Below are 22677 nucleotides of genomic sequence, written 5' to 3'. Positions count from 1 at the left end.
TTTTGCATATCTTTTAAAAGTATTTTCTTTCTGATTACTGTAAGGCTTACATAAAATATCTTGTGGTTACAATAATGTATTTTAAGCTGGTAACAACTTAATTTCAATTACATAAAAGAAACTCTATTCTTTTACTTCTCCCTACACACATTTTGTTGATGTTACAAATTTTACATTTTGTTAAACTACTGAAAATGAAAAGATGTTACATGTTTTCATATTGTGTATTCATTAACATATTTTTATAGTTATAATTATAGTTTATTTTTCCAACTTCTATATTTGAGTTAAAATTATCACATTCCACCACCACAGTTGTACAGTATCCAGTATTTCTCTCTGTATTTGCTTATACCAGCAGGTTTTATACTTTCAGGGCTTTTGTATTATTGGTTAGCATATTTTTGTTTCAACTCAAACTCAGTTTAGTATTTCTTTTAAGAGAGGTCTGGGGGGTGAAGGACCCTCTCTGCTTCTGCTATTTGGGGAAGCCTTTCTCTCTTTCATTTTTGAAGACAGTTTTGCCAGATAAAGTATTCTTGGTTGGTAAGAGTTTTTAATTGTATGTGTACAATTGAGTGATTTTTAGCGTATTTATAAAGCTCTGCAATTATAACCCTGGAATAAGTTGAGAGCATTTTCATTAGACCTGAAAAAAATCCTCATGCCCATGTTTCACATTTCTGGCCTTAGCCAACCACCAAATCTAATTTGTTTATTTTGCCTTTTCTTGACATTTCATATAGAATGAATCATATTATTTGTGATCTTTTGTGCCTGGATTCTTCCATATGCATGTTTTGAAGGTTCATTCATGTTGCAACGTGTATCCATTTTTCCTTCCTTTTTATTCTTGAAAGACAACCCATTGTATGGATATACTGCACTTTTTCTCTCCATTTAACAGTTGATGAACTTTTAGATAGGTTCCACTGGGGGGCTATTATGAATAATGCTTCTGTGAACATTCATGTATGAATTTTTATGTGAACTTATATTTTCAGTTCTCTTGAGCATACATCTGTGCAGTAGTCGGGCTGGGCTAAATAACCAAGAGGTGACAAGCAACTTGAAGGCTGAAGCGGGAACTACTTTATTGCCAGTGAACTCAGCGGGAACTGAGCGAGAACTCAAAGTAGCAGGCACCCTAGGTAGCAGGAGCCGCTTCTCTGCCGGACAGCAGAGGTATATATACCTAACTAATTACACACAGCTTGACTCAATTAACATCATCTAGATACAGCAGTCAGCCAATAAGGAATCCTCATCATCTTAATGGCTCGCTGGAGTTGCTTCACAAACCACTCCTCCTGGCAAACTGCCAGGTGCCATCTTGACTTGATTTTCATCCCCAACATATCTGGGACTAGAATTGCTGAGTCATGTTTTATCTTCTTATGAACGACAAACTCTTTTCCAAAATAAATCATTTTACATTCTTACCAGCAGTGTTTAAGATTCCAATTTCTCTAGACTTTATCTATATTTGTTAATATTTTGTCAATTTATTAGTCTTTATCTAGTCTTTGGTTTCATTGATTATGTCTATTGCATTTTTACTTCTATAAAAGCAACTTCTGTTCTAAATAGTTCTATTTTCTTTGGGTGTCTTAATTAGTTCAGGCTGCTATAACAAATTACCATAGACTGGTGATTTAAACAACAAACATTTATTTCTCACAGATCTGAATGGTGGGACATCCAAGATCAAGGCACCAACAGATCTACTGTTCAATGAAGACACTTGTCCTGCTTTGTGGATGGCTGCCTTCTTGTTCAATCCTCACATACCACAGAGTAGAGAAGGATGCCATGTCTTCTCTTTTTATAAAGGCATTAATCCCACGTGGGGGACTCCAGCATCATAATTGTATCTCTCTCTAAATTTGTATCAGATATTAATTTTAAAATTAGTTTCTAACTTTATTAATGTTAGACAATATTTTTTAAAAAAATTTTTAGTTATAGTTGGATACAATACCTTTATTTTATTTATTTATTTTTATGTGGGGCTGAGTGAGGATCCAACCAAGAGCCTTGCACATGCTAGGTGAGCACTCTACTGCTGAGACACAACCCCAGCCCCTAGAAAATATTTTTTTACTTCCAGTTCTTTAAATTTGGTGGAAATCTGGCTTTTGGCCTAATTATGTGAATATTTTTTTATAAATATTTAGAGCAAGACTCTTTTTAAAACATTTTTTTTAAGTTGGAGATGGACACAACACCTCTATGTGTGTATGTATGTATGTATGTATGTGGTGCTAGATCAAACCCAGTGTCTCACACATGCTAGGCAAGTGCTCTACCACTGAGCCACAACCCCAGCCCTGACAGCTAGACTCTTATTTGCTTGTTCAAACAATGTATGTCCTTAAAGATGTTGTGTCATCTTCATTTAAAAAGCACCAAAATTGTCAGTATTTGTATTGTTTCTTTTGAACCCAATTGATTAAATATTTAAATTTTTAGGCTCCCTTCTCTACTTTTTGCAAGGCTCCTCAAACTAACTCTAAAATAAATATATATGTGACTATTTCCTTCAATTTCTTTCTTTTTCTTCCTGTTATTTAATTCCTCTCATGGACTCATTCTGATCAGCAATATTTGACATAACTGATCATTCATTTCTTGACTTGGCTTTTTAGGTACTCCATTTTCTTTGTTCTTCTTTTACTGTATTGGCCTTTCATTTTCAGATCCTTTCTTATCTTTCCAACCTCCAAATGTGGGAAGGGCCAAGGCTCATACTTGGACTTCATCTCTTTTCTATTTATCTTCCCTCCCTTGATGATCTCATTATGTCCCAAGTTTTTAAATACCACTGAAATACTCATGACTCCAAAAGTCATACATCTAGCCCAGTCCTCTCCCCTAAATTTTAAACTAAAATATTCTACTATTTACTGGATATTACCACTTCAGTGACAAATTACCACTTTGATACAATAGTAAACTGTCACTGATTTATGCTCAAGGAATTTACATTTGTTTTTTTTTCTTTTCCAAGTTCTAATGTGCACTTATAAGGATATTTGTCATATTTTACCTAACTTTATTGTCATTTTCCACTGTTAATATTTAACATGTTATATAATACTGCCAGCATTAACTTCATAGACATTTTAATTAGAAACCTGGAAAATTTAGTAGTTTATATACCCAAATGTATATATGCTAGATTAACCTAAAACCCAAGGCACTTGTTGAATGGGCCATGCTCTGTTATAATTAAATCTCGCCATTTGCTTTACCTTCTCATATACAATTTGCCATCAATCTTTGATTTATACAACTGTAAAATCTCTTGTGTTGTTTAAAAACTCTATTTCTATTAATACTTTGTAGACCACTTATTTATTGTTTCTTTCACCCTGATATTTAAATAATCTGTTATCTACTTGCTTATATTCAATCTCTATTTCCTCAAACTTTAGTTTCAGTCCTCACTGTACATTAGAATCACCTGAGAGCTTTGAAAAACTATCAAGACACAAGATCCACTCTCAGACTTAAATATTTGTACGTACATGGTTTATGGTGGGGCCTGGGCCTAGGTATCTTTTAAAGCTCAGAGTGAGGAAAATACACAGCCAGACCTTAGAACCATAGCTGTACCATAGTATCCACTATTCTAAACAAACTGCTTTCTCATCTTGATATCTTTTTAAGCTTTCCTTTCTTTTAATGGAATTTCTCCATGCATACAACTTTAAAAATCATACCAAATGTAAAGTCTCAGCGCAAATATCACCTCTTTCAAGATCCTCACTAAATAATGATAGCAATGAAAGACTGTTCTCCTTCCACAACACCTTCATGATGCATTACACTTACACTTACACACACACACACACACACACACACACACACATCATGATTCCCTTACACTGTTATATATATATCCAAATCTCATGTAGTATCTCATATAGGGACAAAGATCACATTTAATTCATTACTGAATATCCCATTAGTATAGTGCTTTAAATGTGTTATGGAAATTATATTAAAATGCACTGTTGCAAATACAAACAAATCTAACCATGTGCAAAAAAATATTTCAGTCACTTAAAATCAAACTCTAAAATTGTTCACATTTAAATAAAATCCATTAGTGAGAAATATGTAATTTGTCACTTTTAGGGATGTTGATATTTTAAAGAGAGATACTTACCTGAAAGTATACGGATGCAAAAAATGAAGATATCACTGAGACTATATAAGACTATGAAGACTATGCAATATATTATAACACTGTTTCATTAAAAATAGTAAAGGACTTTAACTCTAACTGATGATGTTCAGGTTATAGTTTCTTAGTATTTTCTGCAGTGAGATCAGAAGTGAAACTGAAAACAGAATATAAGAAGCATGATTTTCTACTACATAGTGTTCTAAGTGACAATAATAGCTCTTAGGAAGTCTAATATAGGACACAGACATTCTGTTAACAAATATCACTTGGTTCGTCTGGAAGATCGGACATAGGAATTAGACAGTCACGTCCAATTCCACATGGATTCTCAGCTCAGATCCTGGATTTTGCACAGTTTACCTTGCGAACATGATCCGAGTGACATTTCACAAATTCCTGGATAAATGTTGCTACACTCTGCCAGGAGAGAGACAGGCTATGTCATGCACAGATCAATAATTGCACTGTGTTTCATCAGCCTCAAAATCAAAAGTGCTTCATCTGGCAAAAGCCATGGCCCTAGAGAATCTGACATATATAAACTGAATACCCTTCAAGGAATGTGTACTACACAAAATATTGGGGTAAGGTAAAAGAAAACTCTAGAGATTATCAATGAAGAACAATAAGAAAGTAGTTTTCTATTTTGTTATTTCTGGAGGTGTGAACACAGATCACAAAAATGTAAATGAGGCTATTTAAAATTCTACAATTCCTCATATAAAAATGCTACAATTTAACACCTTCAATCATTTGAACAGAGTTATGTAAAAAAATTAACCATTTAAGATAAATAACAATCAAATATGTCTAAATATATATTTAAAATTTTATTTAGATTTATAAAATACAACCTTTTTAGAATGAAGAGATTTGCTAAAAGACTCTTCAGATTTAGTAGTTTATATACCCAAATGTATAAATGCTAGATTAACCTAAAACCCAAGGCACTTGTTGAATGGGCCATGCTCTGTTATAATTAATTTCAGGTTATGACACTTGGCAAAAGTCTTTTATTTGGTGCTTGATTAAACTAATTTTAAGATTAATTGGTTAATGTAATTGGGCAAGAGATGAAATAAACTTGAAAACTCAAGTCCTTAAAAAGAAATTTCTTATTGCTATTGCCAAAAATGTTTTAGAGAACAAAATATTCTGTTGTAGAGTTTAGTTTACCTGATTCAAAGAGCAGTGGAATCAAGAGTTCACCAAGGAATCAGAATGATATTTAATTACAAAATAAACAACAGTGTATATTTATGACATTTAGGTCTAAAGATTGTATTTGAGTCCTGGGAACATTTAGATCTGTAATAGTTGAGGACTTAAGGTTGAGGCAGATCAAAGGCTGCTTTGCAGCAATAGTCTAGAGTGAAAATCTAGTTTTCCGGGGCTGGGGATGTGGCTCAAGCGGTAGCGCGCTCGCCTGGTATGCGTGCGACCCGGGTTCGATCCTCAGCACCACATACCAACAAAGATGTTGTGTCCGCTGAGAACTAAAAAATAAATATTAAAAATTCTTTCTCTCTCTCTCTCTCTCTCCTCTCTCACTCTCTCTTTAAAAAAAAAAAAATCTAGTTTTCCATGCCACAGTTTGTAAAGCATCTCTTCTTTAAGAAATATGGTCAGACTTCCTCTAGAAACACAAAATACTGGTGTAATTAGTCATATTATTAATAAAGAGAAATAATATTTTACTTATGTTTCTTTTCAGGGGCTTGCAGGTTTTTAATTTTCTGAATTCTGATTTTCACTATGACCCTTTTTGCTTTCTAAAGTAGAAGCATTCTTTTAATCTCCAAAAACAACTGAATTCTCCCAGTAGAAATCTAGGCACTCCAGAACCAAGGTATAAGAAAGGGGGAAATAAATCATGAGTAATTAATTTTTTGAAGATAGTTTCTCTAGTTTCATCATGCAGGGAAACAATATGGTATAGTTCCTTTAGAAAACAGTCTGGTAATTTCTTCAAAGGTTAGAACTAAACTTTCCACGTGATGCAAAAAATCCTACTCCTAGGGATATACCAAAGAGAAATGAAAATATACATCCACAGAAAAACTTCTACATGAATGTTTGTAGTGGCATTATTCTGAATAGTCAAAAAGTGGAAATAATCTAATAACCATCAATAGATTCATAGATAAACAGAGTGAGATGCATATATACAACAGAATATCATTCAGCCATAAAAAGGAATTAAATAAAGGCTACAAAATGAATGAACCTTGAAACCTAACACTAAGTGAAAGAATTCAGTCACAAAAGAATAGATATTATATAATTCTCTTTATAAAAAATATCTAGAATATGCAAATTCACAGACAGTAGATTAGTGATTGCCAGGTGATCAGAATAGAGCGGAACAGAGGGCAAATGTTAATAGATAATGAGGTTTCTTTATAAGATGATGAAAATATTCCAGTATTGATTGCAATGCTTGCACAACTTGGAAAATACACTAAAAATTAATGAATTGCACTTTTTAAAAAATGTAAAAGTTTTTAGTATGTGAATTATATTGGTTTTAAAAAATTTATTAACGGATGAAATTAAGAAATGAGAAACCACTTAAATTTGAATTCATATTATGATAACAGCTATACTCTCTGGCTCTAAACAAGTATTCATAAAATAAACTTGCATATAAAAATGCAGTAAAGTATGATTGTTTTGTGAAATAATGAGAAATGAAAGAGTAATGAAGAATTATTTTAAAATCCTAAGTCCCATATATCTTACTATCAGTTTTATGAAAATTTAGAAGTTTGAAAATATCAAGAATTGATGAAGAGAATAGGAAACCCTTGTAAAGGTAGTAAGACTGAAAGAATCATTTAGAGAGTGATCTGCCAAGCAATAAAAATATAAAATGTCTAATACACATCCTCCAACAATCCAGCTTCTGTACTTTTACGTAAGATAACTCTCATGTGGTTCAAGGAAACACATATCAAGATTGAATGTAGAGCCTCTGTAAAGGCAAAACCCTGGGAACAATTTAAATGTGTATGAACAGGTTAACTATTAAATATAATGTGATATTTAGCCAAATTTAGTTGGTTTTAAAACAAAATATTACAATAAATTAATGTAATAAAGCACTTCCCAATATGTGTAAAAATTAAAAATTATTTGAAAATTAATACAAACTCTTCGTATTAAGTATTTCCAGAGAGGTTGGAAGAAGATAGTGTGGCAGGTGGTGATTACTATGTTTTATATTTCTAAAATACACACTGGAAGTATATATTCCAAAATAGTAATAGTTTTCTTTTGGGGGATGGAATGAAAATAAGGATATTTCTTTTGTGTGTGTGTGTGTGTGTGTGTGTGTGTGTATTGAACCCAGGGACTTGTGCATGCTAGGCAAGCACTCTACCAAATAAGGATATTTCTTATGCATGGTTTAAAATTTTATGCATCTCTTTTCTAAAATCCACTACAGGAAAGTTAATATTTCATGTTTGAAGGTCTAGTCTATCAAAATATTTTTATTTCCTGGTTTTTGTCTAAATTAGTAAGAACTAGGAAACATTAATAAATAAATCTGTAAAATTACACATTATATATGTGTAACATTTTCCTCATACTAAAAGGGGGTGAATATTTCTTATTTATATATTCAAAACTCTGGCAACAACACAGAATATGAAATAAATACATAAGTTTTACAGTTATTTTGTCTTGGAAATAGCTTATCAAGGCCAATTATATCTTCAATGTATAGAACAAAGCTCAGAATAAAGCTATATAGTACATGTCAATATAGGTTTGGATTATCATACAATGGCATTTAGAATACCTGCATTTGGGAATCACAAACTTGCCATTTATCTGCTTTACTCCTTAGCTCCTACTTGTAAAATATTATCTATCCATCATTCATATCTTTAGAGTAAGTAAAATGCTAAAAAATAAAAACAAAACAAAACAAAAAACCCAAATAGTGCATCAGCAAGCTTCACATTACTAAAATGGAATCTTAGGCAACTCACTTAAGAAAGTTTATTTAGTTCATGATTCAGGAGGCTCCAGTGCAAGACTGTATAGCCCCAAGTCTTTAGGTACCTAATTAGGGAACTGGATGGCAATGAGGACAGCATAGTGAAGCAAACCACTAACATTATGAGCTAAGAAACAGAAAATCTGAAAGATGCCAGCTCCCCTTCGCAGGCATTCTCTAATGTCTATACCTATGTAAGATTTGAGAGATTACTTTATCGGTAGGGAATTTTAAATTTAATTACCATGCTGTTTTTTTTTCCATATGTATAGAATATCAACTGAAATCTTACTTTAATTTGTCACTAATTACATTTGAGTTCATAAATATGTTTGAAGTGACAAATTACTAAAGTATGATTTTCATCCTTTCCAGAAGCACTTCCTTTATTATTAGATGCCTTTTTACTTTCGAACATTTAAAAAAGCTGCACTGAAAAGGATAATTACATATAAACAATAAAATGTAAGCTACATGTATAATGGTAGCAAATGCATGACATTCATCTTGCAATACATGAGACTGGAAATAGCTAAAATTTTAGTGATTTGCAGATAACTTCCCATGTAGGGTTCCAGGAGGAATGCATGTGAAAGCAATTCATTTGATCTTTTATGTCATATCCTCTCTAAAATGCATATGACCTATGTATTAACTTCAGTAATTCTTATACCACATGATGATTAACTTTAAAAGTAGGTGAAGTCAGGTGTGGTGATGCAGACCTGTAATCCCAGTGCACTGGAGGCTGAGGCAGGAAGGTCACAAATTCAAAGAGAGCTTCTGCAAATTAGTGAGGCCCTAGGCAACTCAGTGAGATCTTCTCTAAATAAAATATAAAAACAAACAAACAAAAAGGGCTGGGGATGTGACCCAGTGGTTAAGTGCCCCTGGGGTTAAATCCCTGGTACCTAAGTAAGTAAATAAATAAATAAATAAATAATGTAGTCAAACTCTCTGGTATGGATTTCTTACTTGCAACTACCATGTATGGTACCTACAAGAAATGAAATTAGAATTGTTGCCAAGAATGAAAACAATGTATTTCTTATACACTTTTTAGTTAAATCTCTAGTGTACTCTTTTGCCTTTTTTCTCCTTCAACCTCTCAATAAAAGAAATTCCTATTCCAAAGAGAACAAGGAAAATTGCTTTTGTAAAAATTCTGATCTGACAATCTTAGAACTGATTTTTACTAGTCATGTTCTACTATATTATTTAAGAAAAATTGAAGTATTTAAATGTTTCTGATGTACTGTCATATGTTGCTCAACAATGGAGATATATTCTGAGAACACACTGTTAGGTGATTTTTTCATTGTGTGAATATCACAGTGTGTACTTACACAAACATCTAAGATGGCTATAATATCACTAGGAAATATAATTTTGGGGGACTACTGTTATAGATGTTTTTTGTCATTGACCAAAATGTTATGTTATGCATGACTATAATGAAGTGGAGAAGTTAGGCTTGTTTTTCTTTCCTGGAATGGTCTGTTGAGTTTTGTTCCATCCTACTCTCACTGGAAATGACTTTTCATTAATCATGACATGATGGTCTATGTCATATTCTCAACTGTACATTAAAGACTAACTGGACTTAAAAATTGTTTTTATTTCTTGTTTTTAAACAATACTTTCATGTCACTAAGCTATTTACACACACACACACACAAACTTAGAAATACATATTTTTTCTACCATGGTGAGATAGGAAACAAAATATCATTTAACTAGGGAAGGAAGTAATAAGGAAGGGCAGGAGAAAAAAGAAGAAAGGAAGCAAAGGAAATGAAGAAAAATAAACTAAGGAGAGAAAGAAAAACAAAATCACCAGGTAAAATAAATACAGGTTCATCAAATCATTTTGGGAACTCTGTTTCCCAACACCATGTTTGTAGTACCAGTGACTGTCTCTAAATTTTTAACACAGAGCTCATTTATATCTGATGTCCCACCTGAGAATTTCCAAGGGCCAAACCTGAAGTCCTCAAACTTTCAGTGTAATTTTGGAATACAGGTAAAGTGTGGGTATAAGGCTACCCTGGAAGTGAAGTCACAATGTAATTCTAATTAGTACTTCTAGTTTAACAGTAGTCATTTATAATTAAAAAAATGTGTAAGTATTGTTTGAATCAAAGCACTAGATATTAGAAAATTTAACTAATTTTAACAAATTTTAAATTATGTGATTGTTATTTAAAATTACTTTTTAATATGATAAAATGATATTTTCTGTGTAAAATAACAAATTTCCAACAAATCATTTCACATATAAGTAAGTATCTTTAAGAATGCAGAACCAAGGAACAGTCTTTTCTTTTTTACTTGCATAAAGAGTAATTTATGATAATTAGGATAAAGGTGTAATGTGCCTAAAAATTAAGCCGAAAAAAGTTTCACCTGAGTAAAAGAAACACAGACAGGTTATTGGACACATTAAGATATATAATTACATTAGAGCCTTCACATTTTATACTAGTATTTGCAAGAGTGACTGAAGAATATACAAGTTTAATAATCTAATTTATAATCATAAATCAAAATTTTAGGCATGAGTAAAAGGGTAAGCTAAATGCATTTATGAAGACTGCTTTTCAAAACTAAGTAATAACATAATAGAAAATATTTTAAAAAGTTTAAAAGAAGGAAAAAGAACCTAAGCAGGAAAGAAATGCTAGTTAAGAGACTTTGTGATTTGGAGTTCCCTCCTCTTGTAGTTAATCCCTTAATATGGACCTTACTAAAGAGGTCTAGTAATTATACTATAGATATAATAGTAATGAACTACTCTAGATTACTACCTGTTTTTTTTTAACTCAGACACATGCCTAACACTAATATGAATAACATGTAAAACAAAATACCATTTTTGTAATCATCTGTTATAGTTCAACCTTAAAGTTCTCTTTACCTTTATTGTTTGTTTGCTTGTTTGAAATCGCTGATCAGATATCTGCTGTTGATGGAGGAGCTTTTCATTAACTTCTTTATATTCTTTAACAGATAATTCTGCTGTTTTTTTGGCATTCTGAAGTACACTGTTTTGTTGCCGCAAAGATATAATTCGTTCTCGTAATAAAATAATGTTGGTACTTGATTTCTGGGCAGTTACATTTTTGTACTTTTCTCTGTTAACTATTAAAAATAATGTTGTTGATAATACTTTAAAATCGTATTAAATTTTAAAAGCTATACTGTTAATTTCACATGTATTCTTACCTCTGGTAGGAACTACTGTGTGTAAACTTTTTGGTATATTACCATTCTTCTTCTGAAATGCTGGTTTTTTTGTATTATTATAATGAAAAATATCCTAAATTTGAAAGTTTCAGAAAAAATGGGTTATTATTCAATAAAAATGTCAAATGAACCAACATAATAAGTACAATGTCTCTTTACTTAAAAATATATATGAGTTCTAGACAATAAAATTCTATAATTCACATTTCAATTATGGAGTGCATGAATAAAATTATTTATTTTTAATAAATAAGATAAATTAGGAGTAAATTCCTTAACAAAAACCTAATTTTAACAGTAAAATGGATAAACTGTTGTATCTTTGAACAATGAAATACTATCCACAGCAATGAAAATGAACTAACACTGCAAAATACTGAAGGAAAGAAAGACGATTTAGATTTCATAAAGTTGAAAAACAGGAAATTAACCTCAACTTTAACAGAATTAAAATTATAAAGAAAAGAAGGGAAGTGATTAAGTATAGTTAATTATTTTAGGGCTAGTGAGGGAATCTAATATTTTCCAAATACTTGCTATAATTTAGTCAATTTATTTTCTGACTACCAATAATATGCATAGATCTAATCAAAGTACTTAACACATTGTTGCTATATGAATGATGTTATGAGTTATTTTCATTTATAAATTAATTAAGTTGCCCATAATGGCTGCAACTAAAGAAAATCCTCAATCAATTAATACATAGCAAACTGGTAATCTCTATAATCATCAGTCAATAAGCAGGTGTAACAGTTAGATTAAATGACCTTATAATTACAAAGGCTAATATAAAAGTAGACATTTCTTTACTTGGTATATATTTCACACAATCTAAAACAATAATGAGTTTATTACTATTTTTTTGGCTGAGATATAAATAAATTACAAGTTATTCATAGTATTTACTTCCATTATATATATATATATATATATATATATATATATATATATATATATATATGATATTAAAATCTAGGAAATTGAAAATTATACAAAAGTGATTATATATATTTATATATAACTATATATAAATATTATAAATAGTTATAAAATTGAAAATTATACAGAAGTGAATAGTGTACTTCAAAGAAGACAAATTTTTAAGGATTCAAATTTAATCACTGGCAAAACTTATTGATGAAGCATAAAATCAAATAAAGAACAAATTGAATATTAAACAAAATTGTGTCATATACCTTTGGGGTCTTGCCATCTATATTTGAATTTGTTTGTACTAATTCCTTCCCTTGTGTTTGGATGTCTTCTGTTTGATCACTTTCTTTCTGTTCTCTTCCATCTTCTATAGGACTTATTTTCTGCGATGTTTCCACAATAATTGTTCCCAAATTTTGAGAGGTCTGTGTTTCAGAATCACTGCTTTTTTAAAATGGAGTAATATGGAAGATAAAACCCAAAAATATCTGTTATATGTGCTTTGCTTCTTTTAAAAACAAATAATATTATAAATAGATTATATATAAAGCTGTTTCATTTGGGCATTTACTGGTTCTCACTGTTTAACAGGAAAATTGGTTTAAATATGTTTTACAAAATTATAGGATCTCATCAAGAAAACAGATATTTAGCATTCTAACAAATATTAATTGAGGAAATACATCCTTTAGTATTTCCAGATTTAGAGAATGAGCCAAGCAAAAAGGTTTAATTTTTAACTGGGGGGGGGGGTGGGGCAAGTTCAATGGGGAATGAACCCAGGAGTGCTTTATCATTGAGTTACATTCCCAGCCCTTTAAAACAAATTTTTTGAGAACCTCATTAAGTTGCTCAGGGTCTTGCTAAATTGCTGAAGGTGATCTTGAACTTGCTATCCTCTTGCCTAAGCTTTCTGAGTTGCTGGGATTACAGGTGTGTGCCAACATGCCTGGCTGGTTTAGTTTTTCTAACAGAAATTTTTTATTTATCTGTGATAAAATGTTAATCTCTTAGGCTTTCACTTGTCAATTCCAATTTCATTCCTTATGGCTATTCATTATTCAATAAAATACTTGTCAGATACTAACTATGGGCCAGGTACTCTTTTAAGCATATGGGATAAAGAAGTAAGCAAATAAGCATAAAACAAAAATCTCTTCCTTCATGTAACTTTTATCACAGTAAGGACTGGAGTAAACCAATAAGAGGAATAAATAAAATATTAGTATGTTAACAGAGATATGATAAAGAGGAAAAAATTAATCAAGGGAGATTAGAAGTTTTGACATTGAATGCAACATTTAAGTCTCTTTTACAAATAGATGATCTTTTAACTATTATGATATTGTTACTTGTTGTTTGAGACATCTTAAAGTAAAACATTCCTAACTTCTTCTAATATTCCTAATTCATATACTTTAGAGATGCTTTACCATCCTCATCATTTTTGAATGTGCTCCAGCCTAACCTTATGAAGCATTGTGTCCAGGATTTAATATTCTAAGTACTGTACACTATCAGAGGTACTTACAGAACTTCTGGTAGATGCAAATTCAAACTATGTTTAAGCTTTTCTGACATGTACATTTCAAATAGACTCATACTAGATTTAACAAAACCTTCTAAAATATTTCTACAGAGTTACTTTCAAAATCACGTATTTCTCCATTTATGTAGTGGAAGAATTGCATTTTCCAAGTAAACTACTCTGGAATGTTTTGTATAATTATATCTTCCTGTCTACTAAGATCTTTGGGGATCTCGATTCTATACTACAAGGTATTTTCTTCTGCTTTCAATGTCATACTATTAGCAAACTTGATAAACATGCTTTGTTGGATTCAGATATACTGCATTTAGTTTAATCATGTTAAGAAGATATAGGTTAGTCTGCTAAGAATCCGCATTAAGTACCCATGCTGGGACCAAGAAATCACTGCTGCTTTCAGGAAACATTCACACATTGACCTTTTATTATGTCCTAGCACTTTATGTAGGATTTATTGCCAAAACTACCAACAATATAATTTTCCTTCTTCCTGTTTTTGAATATTAGAACCACACTTATCTGACTTCCGTACTCTTTAACCATTTGGGTTCCCCTTTTAAAAACTCAACAGAAATTGGTCAACTGTACAAGTTATTTCAATATGCTGAAATTAAGTATGTCTGGATTAGAACAGAAGAATCCATATGCTTAGGCATTCTATTATTATTGTTGATCTCTTTTGTATTATATTCTATTTTTCTTTTTATCCAAATTTAGCAGAAATTCAAAATACTTAACAACAGACACTTTTAAGAAACTTTAAAAGCTAAATGAAAAGACCCTTGGTGGAGGGTGAGCTGGAGATGGGGCATAATGCTTCTCTTTCTGTATAAATTTTCACTTACTCATTTTCAAAAAATATTTACTGAATGACTACAATCTTTCATGCATGTGAAACATACTGATGAACAAATTCTATAATTTATCACAGAGGAAACAATAAACACAATAAATTTGAAATATCATAGAGCACATTATAAGATAATAAATGTGGCTGGGAAAAAATGAGCAAGTAAGAGGAATAAATCCAGAGTACAGGAGGTAAAATGTGACAAGGTTGCAATTTGAAATGAATTGGCCACTAGTAACATTGTAGGAAAGACTTAAGAGTAGTTAATTGTGTAGATATTTAGAGAAATGTATTCCACACAGAAGAGACATCAAAATAAAATCACTGATGTGGAAGTTTCTGCTTGCAAAATATAACAAGAAGAATAGTGTGGGTAGAACACACTAAACATGGATTAAAGACAAGGTTGAAAGTGGGGAAACCAGAAACTTTCTGAAGTAAGCCAGGCAGATGATAATGCAGCTATAGAAATAATAAGAAGTGGATGGATTCTGGATTTTTAGAAAAGGAATTAATGTGAGGAATGAGAGAAAGACTGGAATCTGGGATGATTCTAAGATTTTGATCAGAGTAACTGTAGGATAGAATTAGCATTAGTTAGGAAGAGAGAGATAGCATCTGAAATGGGTTAGGTGTGGTGGAGCTCAGGCATGCAGATTAAGGCTATTAGACACCCAAGTGTGATGTTAAGCTGTTAAATTTACAAGTCTAAAATTTAGAAATGAGATCTAATCTAGACACATACATTTTGAGGAAACTAGCATAAAAATGAAAATTAAATATATAAGGATAGTATGAATAGAGACTATGAGATCACAAAGGAGTACAGAAAAAAACAATACATTCAAGGACTGAAGTCCTTGAAAACAGATGGGAGGCAGGAATGAATGAATGAAACAGTGGTTAAACCTCAAGGAGAAGAACATAAAGAGTATAGTATACAGAAGAATAAGAGGAAGTAGAAATTAACTGTGTAAAATGCTCCTGATATGTCAAGTAAGGAAAGGACTGAGAATGGAACTCTGGATTTGGCAATGTGGTGGTGATCTTATAAAGAATCATTTTAGTTTGGCTGAGGGTTTATCAATTTTTCTTTCTTTTGGTTAGTTTAGCTAATGGCTTATCAATTTTGTTAATCCTTTCAAAAAATCAACTCTTTGTTTAGATGACCTTTTTTTTTTTATTCTCAATTTCATTAATTTTGACTCTGATCTTAATTAGTTCTTGTTTTCTACTGATTGGGTGTTGGTTTGTTCTTCTCTAGGGTCTTGAGATGTTTAGATTATTTATTTAGGATCTTTCTATTCTTTTAGTGTATGAGCTCAATGATATGAACATTCTTCTTATAACTGCCTTCATGTTCTCCCAGATATTTTGATATGTTGTATCACTATTCTCATTTACTTCTAAGAATTTTTTTTATTTATCGCCTGATTTCTTCTGCTATCCATTCAAAAGTGTATTATTCAATCTCCAGGTATTAGAGTGATTTCTGTTTTTTATATTACCATTGATTTCTAACTTCATTTCTAATTTCTAATTTCATTTCATTATTATGATATGATTAGAAGGCAAGGTATTATCTCTCTCTCTCTCTCTCTCTCTCTCTCTCTCTCTCTCTCTCTCTCTCTCTCTTTTGTATTTGCTAAGATTTGTTTTGTGACCTAAAATAAGACAAAGATGCCATTTCTACTACTTTTATTCACATAGTACTGGAACCCCTAGCCAGAACAACCAGGCAAGAAAAAGAAAGAACATTCATTCAAATGAAAAAGAGGAAGTCAATTGTCACTATTTGCAGATGACATGATTTTATACATAGAAAACCCCAAACATTCTACCCAAGAAACTAGGAGAACTAATAAAAAATTCCAGTAAAGTTGCAGGATATAAAATCAATATACAAATATTAGTAGGGTTGTTCCATGCTAGTAGTGAATTACCTGAAGTAAAATCAAGAGAGCAATCACATATATAATAGCTACAAATAAAGTAAAACACCGAGGCATAAATTTAACTAGAGATGAAAAATCTCTACAATGAAAATTATAAAACACTCATGAAAAAAGTAGAAAAAGACTCACTAAAATGAAAAGACATCCTGTGTCCATGGATTGAAAGAATTACTATTTTTAAATGTCCATACTACCCAAAGCAATCCATAGATTTAATTCAATTTCTATCAAGAAACTAAATGATATTCTTAACAAAACTGGGGGGGGGGGCTAAAATTTATATGAAATATACCCCCCCACACACACACAGATCAGAATAGCTAACACCCTCTCTTAAGGGTGAAGCAGGAAGCATCAGGTCATTAAAGTATCTGACTTTAAATCCTTAAATATACTACAAAGCTATATTAATCAAAACATCAACTTATTTTCAACAAAAGTGCTCAGAACATGCTTTTTTAATAAAGGATGCAGGAAAAATTGGCTATCCACATGCAATTATAAAAATTAACCCAAAGTGGCTTAGTTATTGAAATATAAGACCTAATCTATGAAACTACTAGAAGAAAACAGGGAAAGTACTTCAGAACATTGTAATGGAAAATGATTTGTGAGGAAGCATACTAAAAGCACATGAAACAGAAGCAAAAATAGAAAAAAAAGAATTATATCAAACTAAAAAGCTTCTGCTGAGCAAAGGAAAAGAACATCAGAGTAATGGGACAATTACAGAATGGGGATAAGAAGGGAGGGAAGGAAAGGAAAAGAACTCTTGCAATAGAAAACTAATGGCTCCATTAACTCCATGCTATAATTGTACCATGCCAGTACCATGGATAGAATTAAAATCAGCTTGAGAAATAAAATTGATATGGTCTAAACAGGTTTACTAAGAGATGTTCATAAAACATTCATTTGATGAATCTATTAATATCACTAAAACATAGGACTAAAAAGAACTGTACTGATAATTGTAGGCAGACAATTTTTGCCATGTAAGAAAATATATTTTGTTGAAGGAGTTTAAGCATCTTTGTCCATCATTGGGAATAAGAGAATGAATGAAATAAATGCATGAATAAAAATACAGACATACACTGAGAAGTTTTCTGAGCATAGGAGGGGAGTTGGGGATTATAAAAAAAATTATTCATTGTAATGTTAATAACAAACAAATCAAATTTATTATGGTTTGGATTTTAGATATGACCCTAAAGCTCTGTGTTAATGCAGAGATGAAATAACTCGACTCTGAAAGCTGTAACCTGATTAGTCCATCCTAATTTGAAAGGACAGACTATAGGCAGGTGGAGCATGTCTAAAAGAGGCAAGTCACTGGGGGCATGAACTGGAAAGCTGCATCTTCCCTGTGGTCTCTTCCAACATCTCACTACTCCTGGCCAGCCACGAATGGAGCACCCAGCATATACCAAGACCTATCACTATGATGTACTGCCTCAACGTGGGCCTAGAGCAAAGGATAATTCCAATTCCAACTTTGGACTGAACTTCTGATACTGTCAGGCAAACAAACTTTCCCTCTTCTCATGTTGTTTGTTCATGTACTTTTGTCAGTGATGCAAAACTGACTTAAACAGACTTTGGTACTGAGAAGTGAGGTCACTGAGGGGACTAACCTGACTGTGTGGTTCAGAAGCCTTTGGAAATGGTTTGTGGGAAGAATTTAGAAAAGTTTAGAAATGCAGTGTAGAAAAGTTCAGAATGTTGTGAGCAGAGCTTAATGGGTGATTCTTGTGGGAGCTCAGAAGATCAGAATGCCAAAAAGAATGCTGTCTGTGTTCATAAGGTTTCATAGGAAATTAAGGACTCTTGGGAACTGGACTAGGCCACTCACATTATATTTTAGCAAAGAACTTGTATGAATTTTGCCCCTGTCCTGAGACTTTGTGTGAGACTGAATTTCAAAAGTAATGGATTAATTAATCTGGCAGATAAAATTTCAAGGAAGGATAGCAGTCAGTAGTATGGATATTGCTAGCACCTTTTAGCCAGGTTGATTGTGAAAATAAGGAGCAGAAAACAAAACTAACGGATTTTGAAACTTGCAGTTTGTCCACAGAAGTATTTATAAAACTGGGACCAACAAAGGTATGCTTGGTGAAAAGAATACAGCTCCTTAGGAGATGCTAAGTACTTTGCAGAGACAAACGCCTCCTGAAATTTCAGGAATTTGCAAGACCACATCCATTGCTCATGGATGCAGAAAAGAAAATTCCTTTGAGAAGGCATCCTACTTACTTAGGGGGGCCTAGGAAGATGTTTCACCATGCAATGGGCCCAGGTATTGTACGAACTTGACACAGATTTCGGCATCAATCATACGGTGCTGATTCTGTAGGAATGCAGGATTCTTGTGTTAAGGGGTCATGGAGGCTTTCACTGAGATTTCACAGGAAGGCTTAGAAGGCCAGGTAAAGTGTAATAGGGTTATAATCCCTGCAGGCTGGCATTTGAGAGAGTGATGTGTGAAGATGTGAAGGTAAGGTCAAAGCCCAAATAGATATCCCAGAAATTAAGATATGCCAGTAATGTGGACTGTCTATCAATTAAATCTGCTGGCTGTGAGGATAATCAGGCTAGATGAGAGCCTAGGTGCACTGCAACCAGCAAGGTCAAAGGGCTGGGACTGCCTAAGCCCTTTGGAGAGCATATCTCACAGCCATGTGTCCTAGATGATATATGTGAAGTTATGGGACCTTTGTCTAACTGGGTTTTGATTACATTTGGTCCTATCCCTTCTTTCTATTTCTATGCCTCTGTTCCTCTCTTTTGGAATGGGAATGTTTATCCTGTGCTCCTGTATGTTGGATATCTGTAACTTGCTTTTGAATTTCACAAGGGCCACAGCCAAAAGTTTGCCTTGAATCTCACTGGAGACTTTGGACTTGGACTTTTGGGCAACACTGGAACTGTTAAGACTATGGGACTCTTGGAGGTGGACTAACACATTTTGTAAGATGGACATGAGCTTTTATGGGCCAGGGATGGAATATTATGGCTTGGATATGAAGAGTCCCCCCAAAGTTCCTGTGTTAATGCAAGAATGTTTGGGAGTGAAATGATTGGATTGAGAAAGCTGTAACCTAATCGTTCCATACTAGTTTGAATGGAAAAACAGAACATGGTTGTATATGGTGGGTTACTGGGTAGAGTGTATTTATCTAGGAAGGCGGCATCGTCCTTATGGTCCCTTCATGCTTCTCATTTCTTTCTTGCTTTCCCTGAATATTGCTTCCTGCTTCCACAGAGACATTCTACCATGATGCTTGGGCCCAGAGTTATGAAGTCAACCCACCATGGACAGAACCTTCAATACCATGAGCCAAAATAAACTTTGTCTCCTCCAAGTTTCTATATTATGCTTTTTTTATATATGAAAAGACTGAGTCACAGTCAGGTCAAATAATGTGACTATAGTTACAAAGTGAGGATATTAGAGCCAAGGTTTGAACAGTGTGGCTAAAGGTTCTATGTACCTAATTGCTATAATTATTGTAAATAAGTAGAGATAGTTGAGAAAAAAAGTATTTTTTTCCTTTACCTGTCTAATATTCTCAGAGAATCTAACAGAAGGCAGGTTTATAAGAGAAAAGTATATTAATCTCTTTGATGTAAGTTTTACATGACATAGGACACTTTATAACTGTAAAAAATCGGGGAACACTTTTGCAAGGCCTCTTCATTCAGATTCCTCTTCTTTGGAGATAAGGATGGTCATTTCTACCAGGGATATAAAGGGTATCTCTAATATAAGGATCTTATGGCTCGTTTCAGGGAAGAAAAATGGAGAGTTCTTCCAGCACCTGACATTTCTTAAATTCCTTCAGCTATATTCTTGAGTAGGGTGTCCTGAACTCCACCAACAGGAGACATCTATATTTAAAAGCTGATAATGGAAGAAAGATAAAAAAGACTTTAAGGCTGAAAACTCTGAATGAATCTAAATGGCATGAGCTATTTCTTAAACAAGAAATAAGAGAGAATGTTAAAGATTATTAGTGTATTTTAAAATAATTTTGAATGAAAATAAAATACATTGGCAGGAAAAGACAGAAAGTTAGGATAAAGAAAGAGAATCACAAATGTTTGTGATATGTTTGGGAAAGTAACAAGGCAAGTAAGTAAAGAATTTAGTAAGAGAAAATTATGTAGACATTTTAGTTGTAGGGATGAAAAAATAATTGTTTTCCTTCTATGCTTCTAAGTTCTCTACTGGAGCCACCATAACAAACGACATATTAATAAGAGAAAAACAAACACTTTCATCAATGTGTATCACACATGTAACACAGAAATACCACAGTCACATTGTGTATCACACCTGCAACATGGAAACAGCATGGGAGTAGCAAGGTGTGAGTAGCTCAAAGAGGTATCTTAGAATTCCATCTTATCATTGTATCTTCAACAAACTAAATAAAGTTTTAGAGTAGTGACTTGACAAAAGAAAAGAACAAAGTCCCAAGAGGTAGCAAAACTGTGGGCAGGTAAGTATGTAAGAAATTAATGGTCAATATGTGCCAGTTGGTAAAGTTTGGTATGTAGATTTTCTGAAGCCATTCTCAGGCTGATTAGGATTAAAAGTCTCTCCAATGATTAATTTTTGTCCATCCTGGTAGAGAGGGGACGTGGAATACCTACATAAATTTATGTCCTACTTAAAGACAGGTGAGGGCTGAGAGCTTTTCTGTTACCTTCTCTGTTATTCTTTGTTGAAGAACAATAGAGAACTATAGAATGTACTTATATATACAGGTACATAAATATATATATATTTATGTATTAAATGTATACTATATATGTATATATGTGTATACATACACACACATAAAATTTGTATAATAAATATGATTAACTTCCATTTTTCTCAGTAACCAAACAACTTTCTTATATTTTGGTCTACAAAAAAATTAAAATAAATAAAATATTCTGAAGTCCCTGGAGTTCCACTGTAGGATTTCTAATTGTCTGAGAATTCTTTGCAGCTGAATGATTCCTGAGAGTGTTCTGTCAGGCGGGAAATGTAACACTTAATCTAAATTCCAATATTTTAACGAATATACTGTGCTGCATCTCTAAAAATATATGATTTTATAAACATGTACTAATATGATGAAATTATAACTGAGTATATTTTTCATATATTATTAACACAAGCATGTTCACACATAAGTAAACTGCAATTTTATGTTATGAATGATATAGCAGTACTACATGGCTAAAGTACAACTTGCAGCTAAAAGTATAATTTCCTTGAAGATACAAATAAATGATTAGTGGGTTTTAAGTTAGGTAGGATTTTATCTCCAATAGCTTTTGATAACATGGAAGAACATGAAAAGAGATATTAAGAAAATGGGAATATAGATTTGATCCTTGGCTTTAACTTCGTAAATTTGGTTTTTTGAGTGTTTTAACCTAACTAAAGACAAAGAATTTGACTTTATGAACATTTAAAACAGGGGTTCCCAAACTAATCTTCACATTGGAATCAGATAGGACATTTCAAAATATGCCGAGGCCCACATCCCAGCCCCAAAGTCATAATTAGTCTGGAGTGTAGAATAAACTTTGAAATTTTATGAGACCTCCAGGTGATTATAATATAAAACAATGTTGGGGCTCAGAAAATAATATCCCAAAGTATGGAAATTTGGCATCCTAAATACTAAAGGACATAGAAGACTGAGAAGCAGACTCAGAACAAAGTCTTTCTGAACTTCTCCTACCCTCCTATCTCTGACTCTTCATTCTCCCAATAAGTCACAGACCAGAATTATTTTTCCCTGAGGCAGTTGACAGAAACTAGAAACCCTTTTCCCCAAAGCAGACCATAAAGCTTAAAACATATTACTTTAACCTTCTCCACTTTAATAACTAAAGGTGGAGAAGCTAACTGCAAAGAAATTCTCTCACTTA

General features: G+C 32.5%; 1 protein-coding gene across 2 annotated transcripts in view; it reads right to left on the bottom strand.

Annotated features, from left to right (window-relative positions):
- The window catches only part of Cntln (centlein), a 291783-nt gene that overhangs the window by 58835 nt on the left and 210271 nt on the right, over positions 1-22677 (bottom strand). Inside the window, exons 16-18 of one of the 2 annotated variants that reach the window (XM_026397573.2) lie at positions 12647-12827; positions 11427-11520; positions 11119-11342 (exon numbers count right to left, since the gene is read on the bottom strand). In XM_026397573.2, coding sequence (XP_026253358.2) covers positions 11119-11342; positions 11427-11520; positions 12647-12827 — 499 coding nt within the window. The remainder of the gene's footprint in view (positions 1-11118; positions 11343-11426; positions 11521-12646; positions 12828-22677) is intronic. The other variant, XM_026397574.2, reaches the window with a different exon arrangement.

The sequence above is a fragment of the Urocitellus parryii genome, chromosome 4 (genome assembly GCF_045843805.1).
Source record: "Urocitellus parryii isolate mUroPar1 chromosome 4, mUroPar1.hap1, whole genome shotgun sequence".
Lineage (NCBI taxonomy): Eukaryota > Metazoa > Chordata > Mammalia > Rodentia > Sciuridae > Urocitellus > Urocitellus parryii.
The sequence above is the reverse complement of the archived record's forward strand: the minus strand, read 5'-3'. Positions and strand labels throughout refer to the sequence as shown.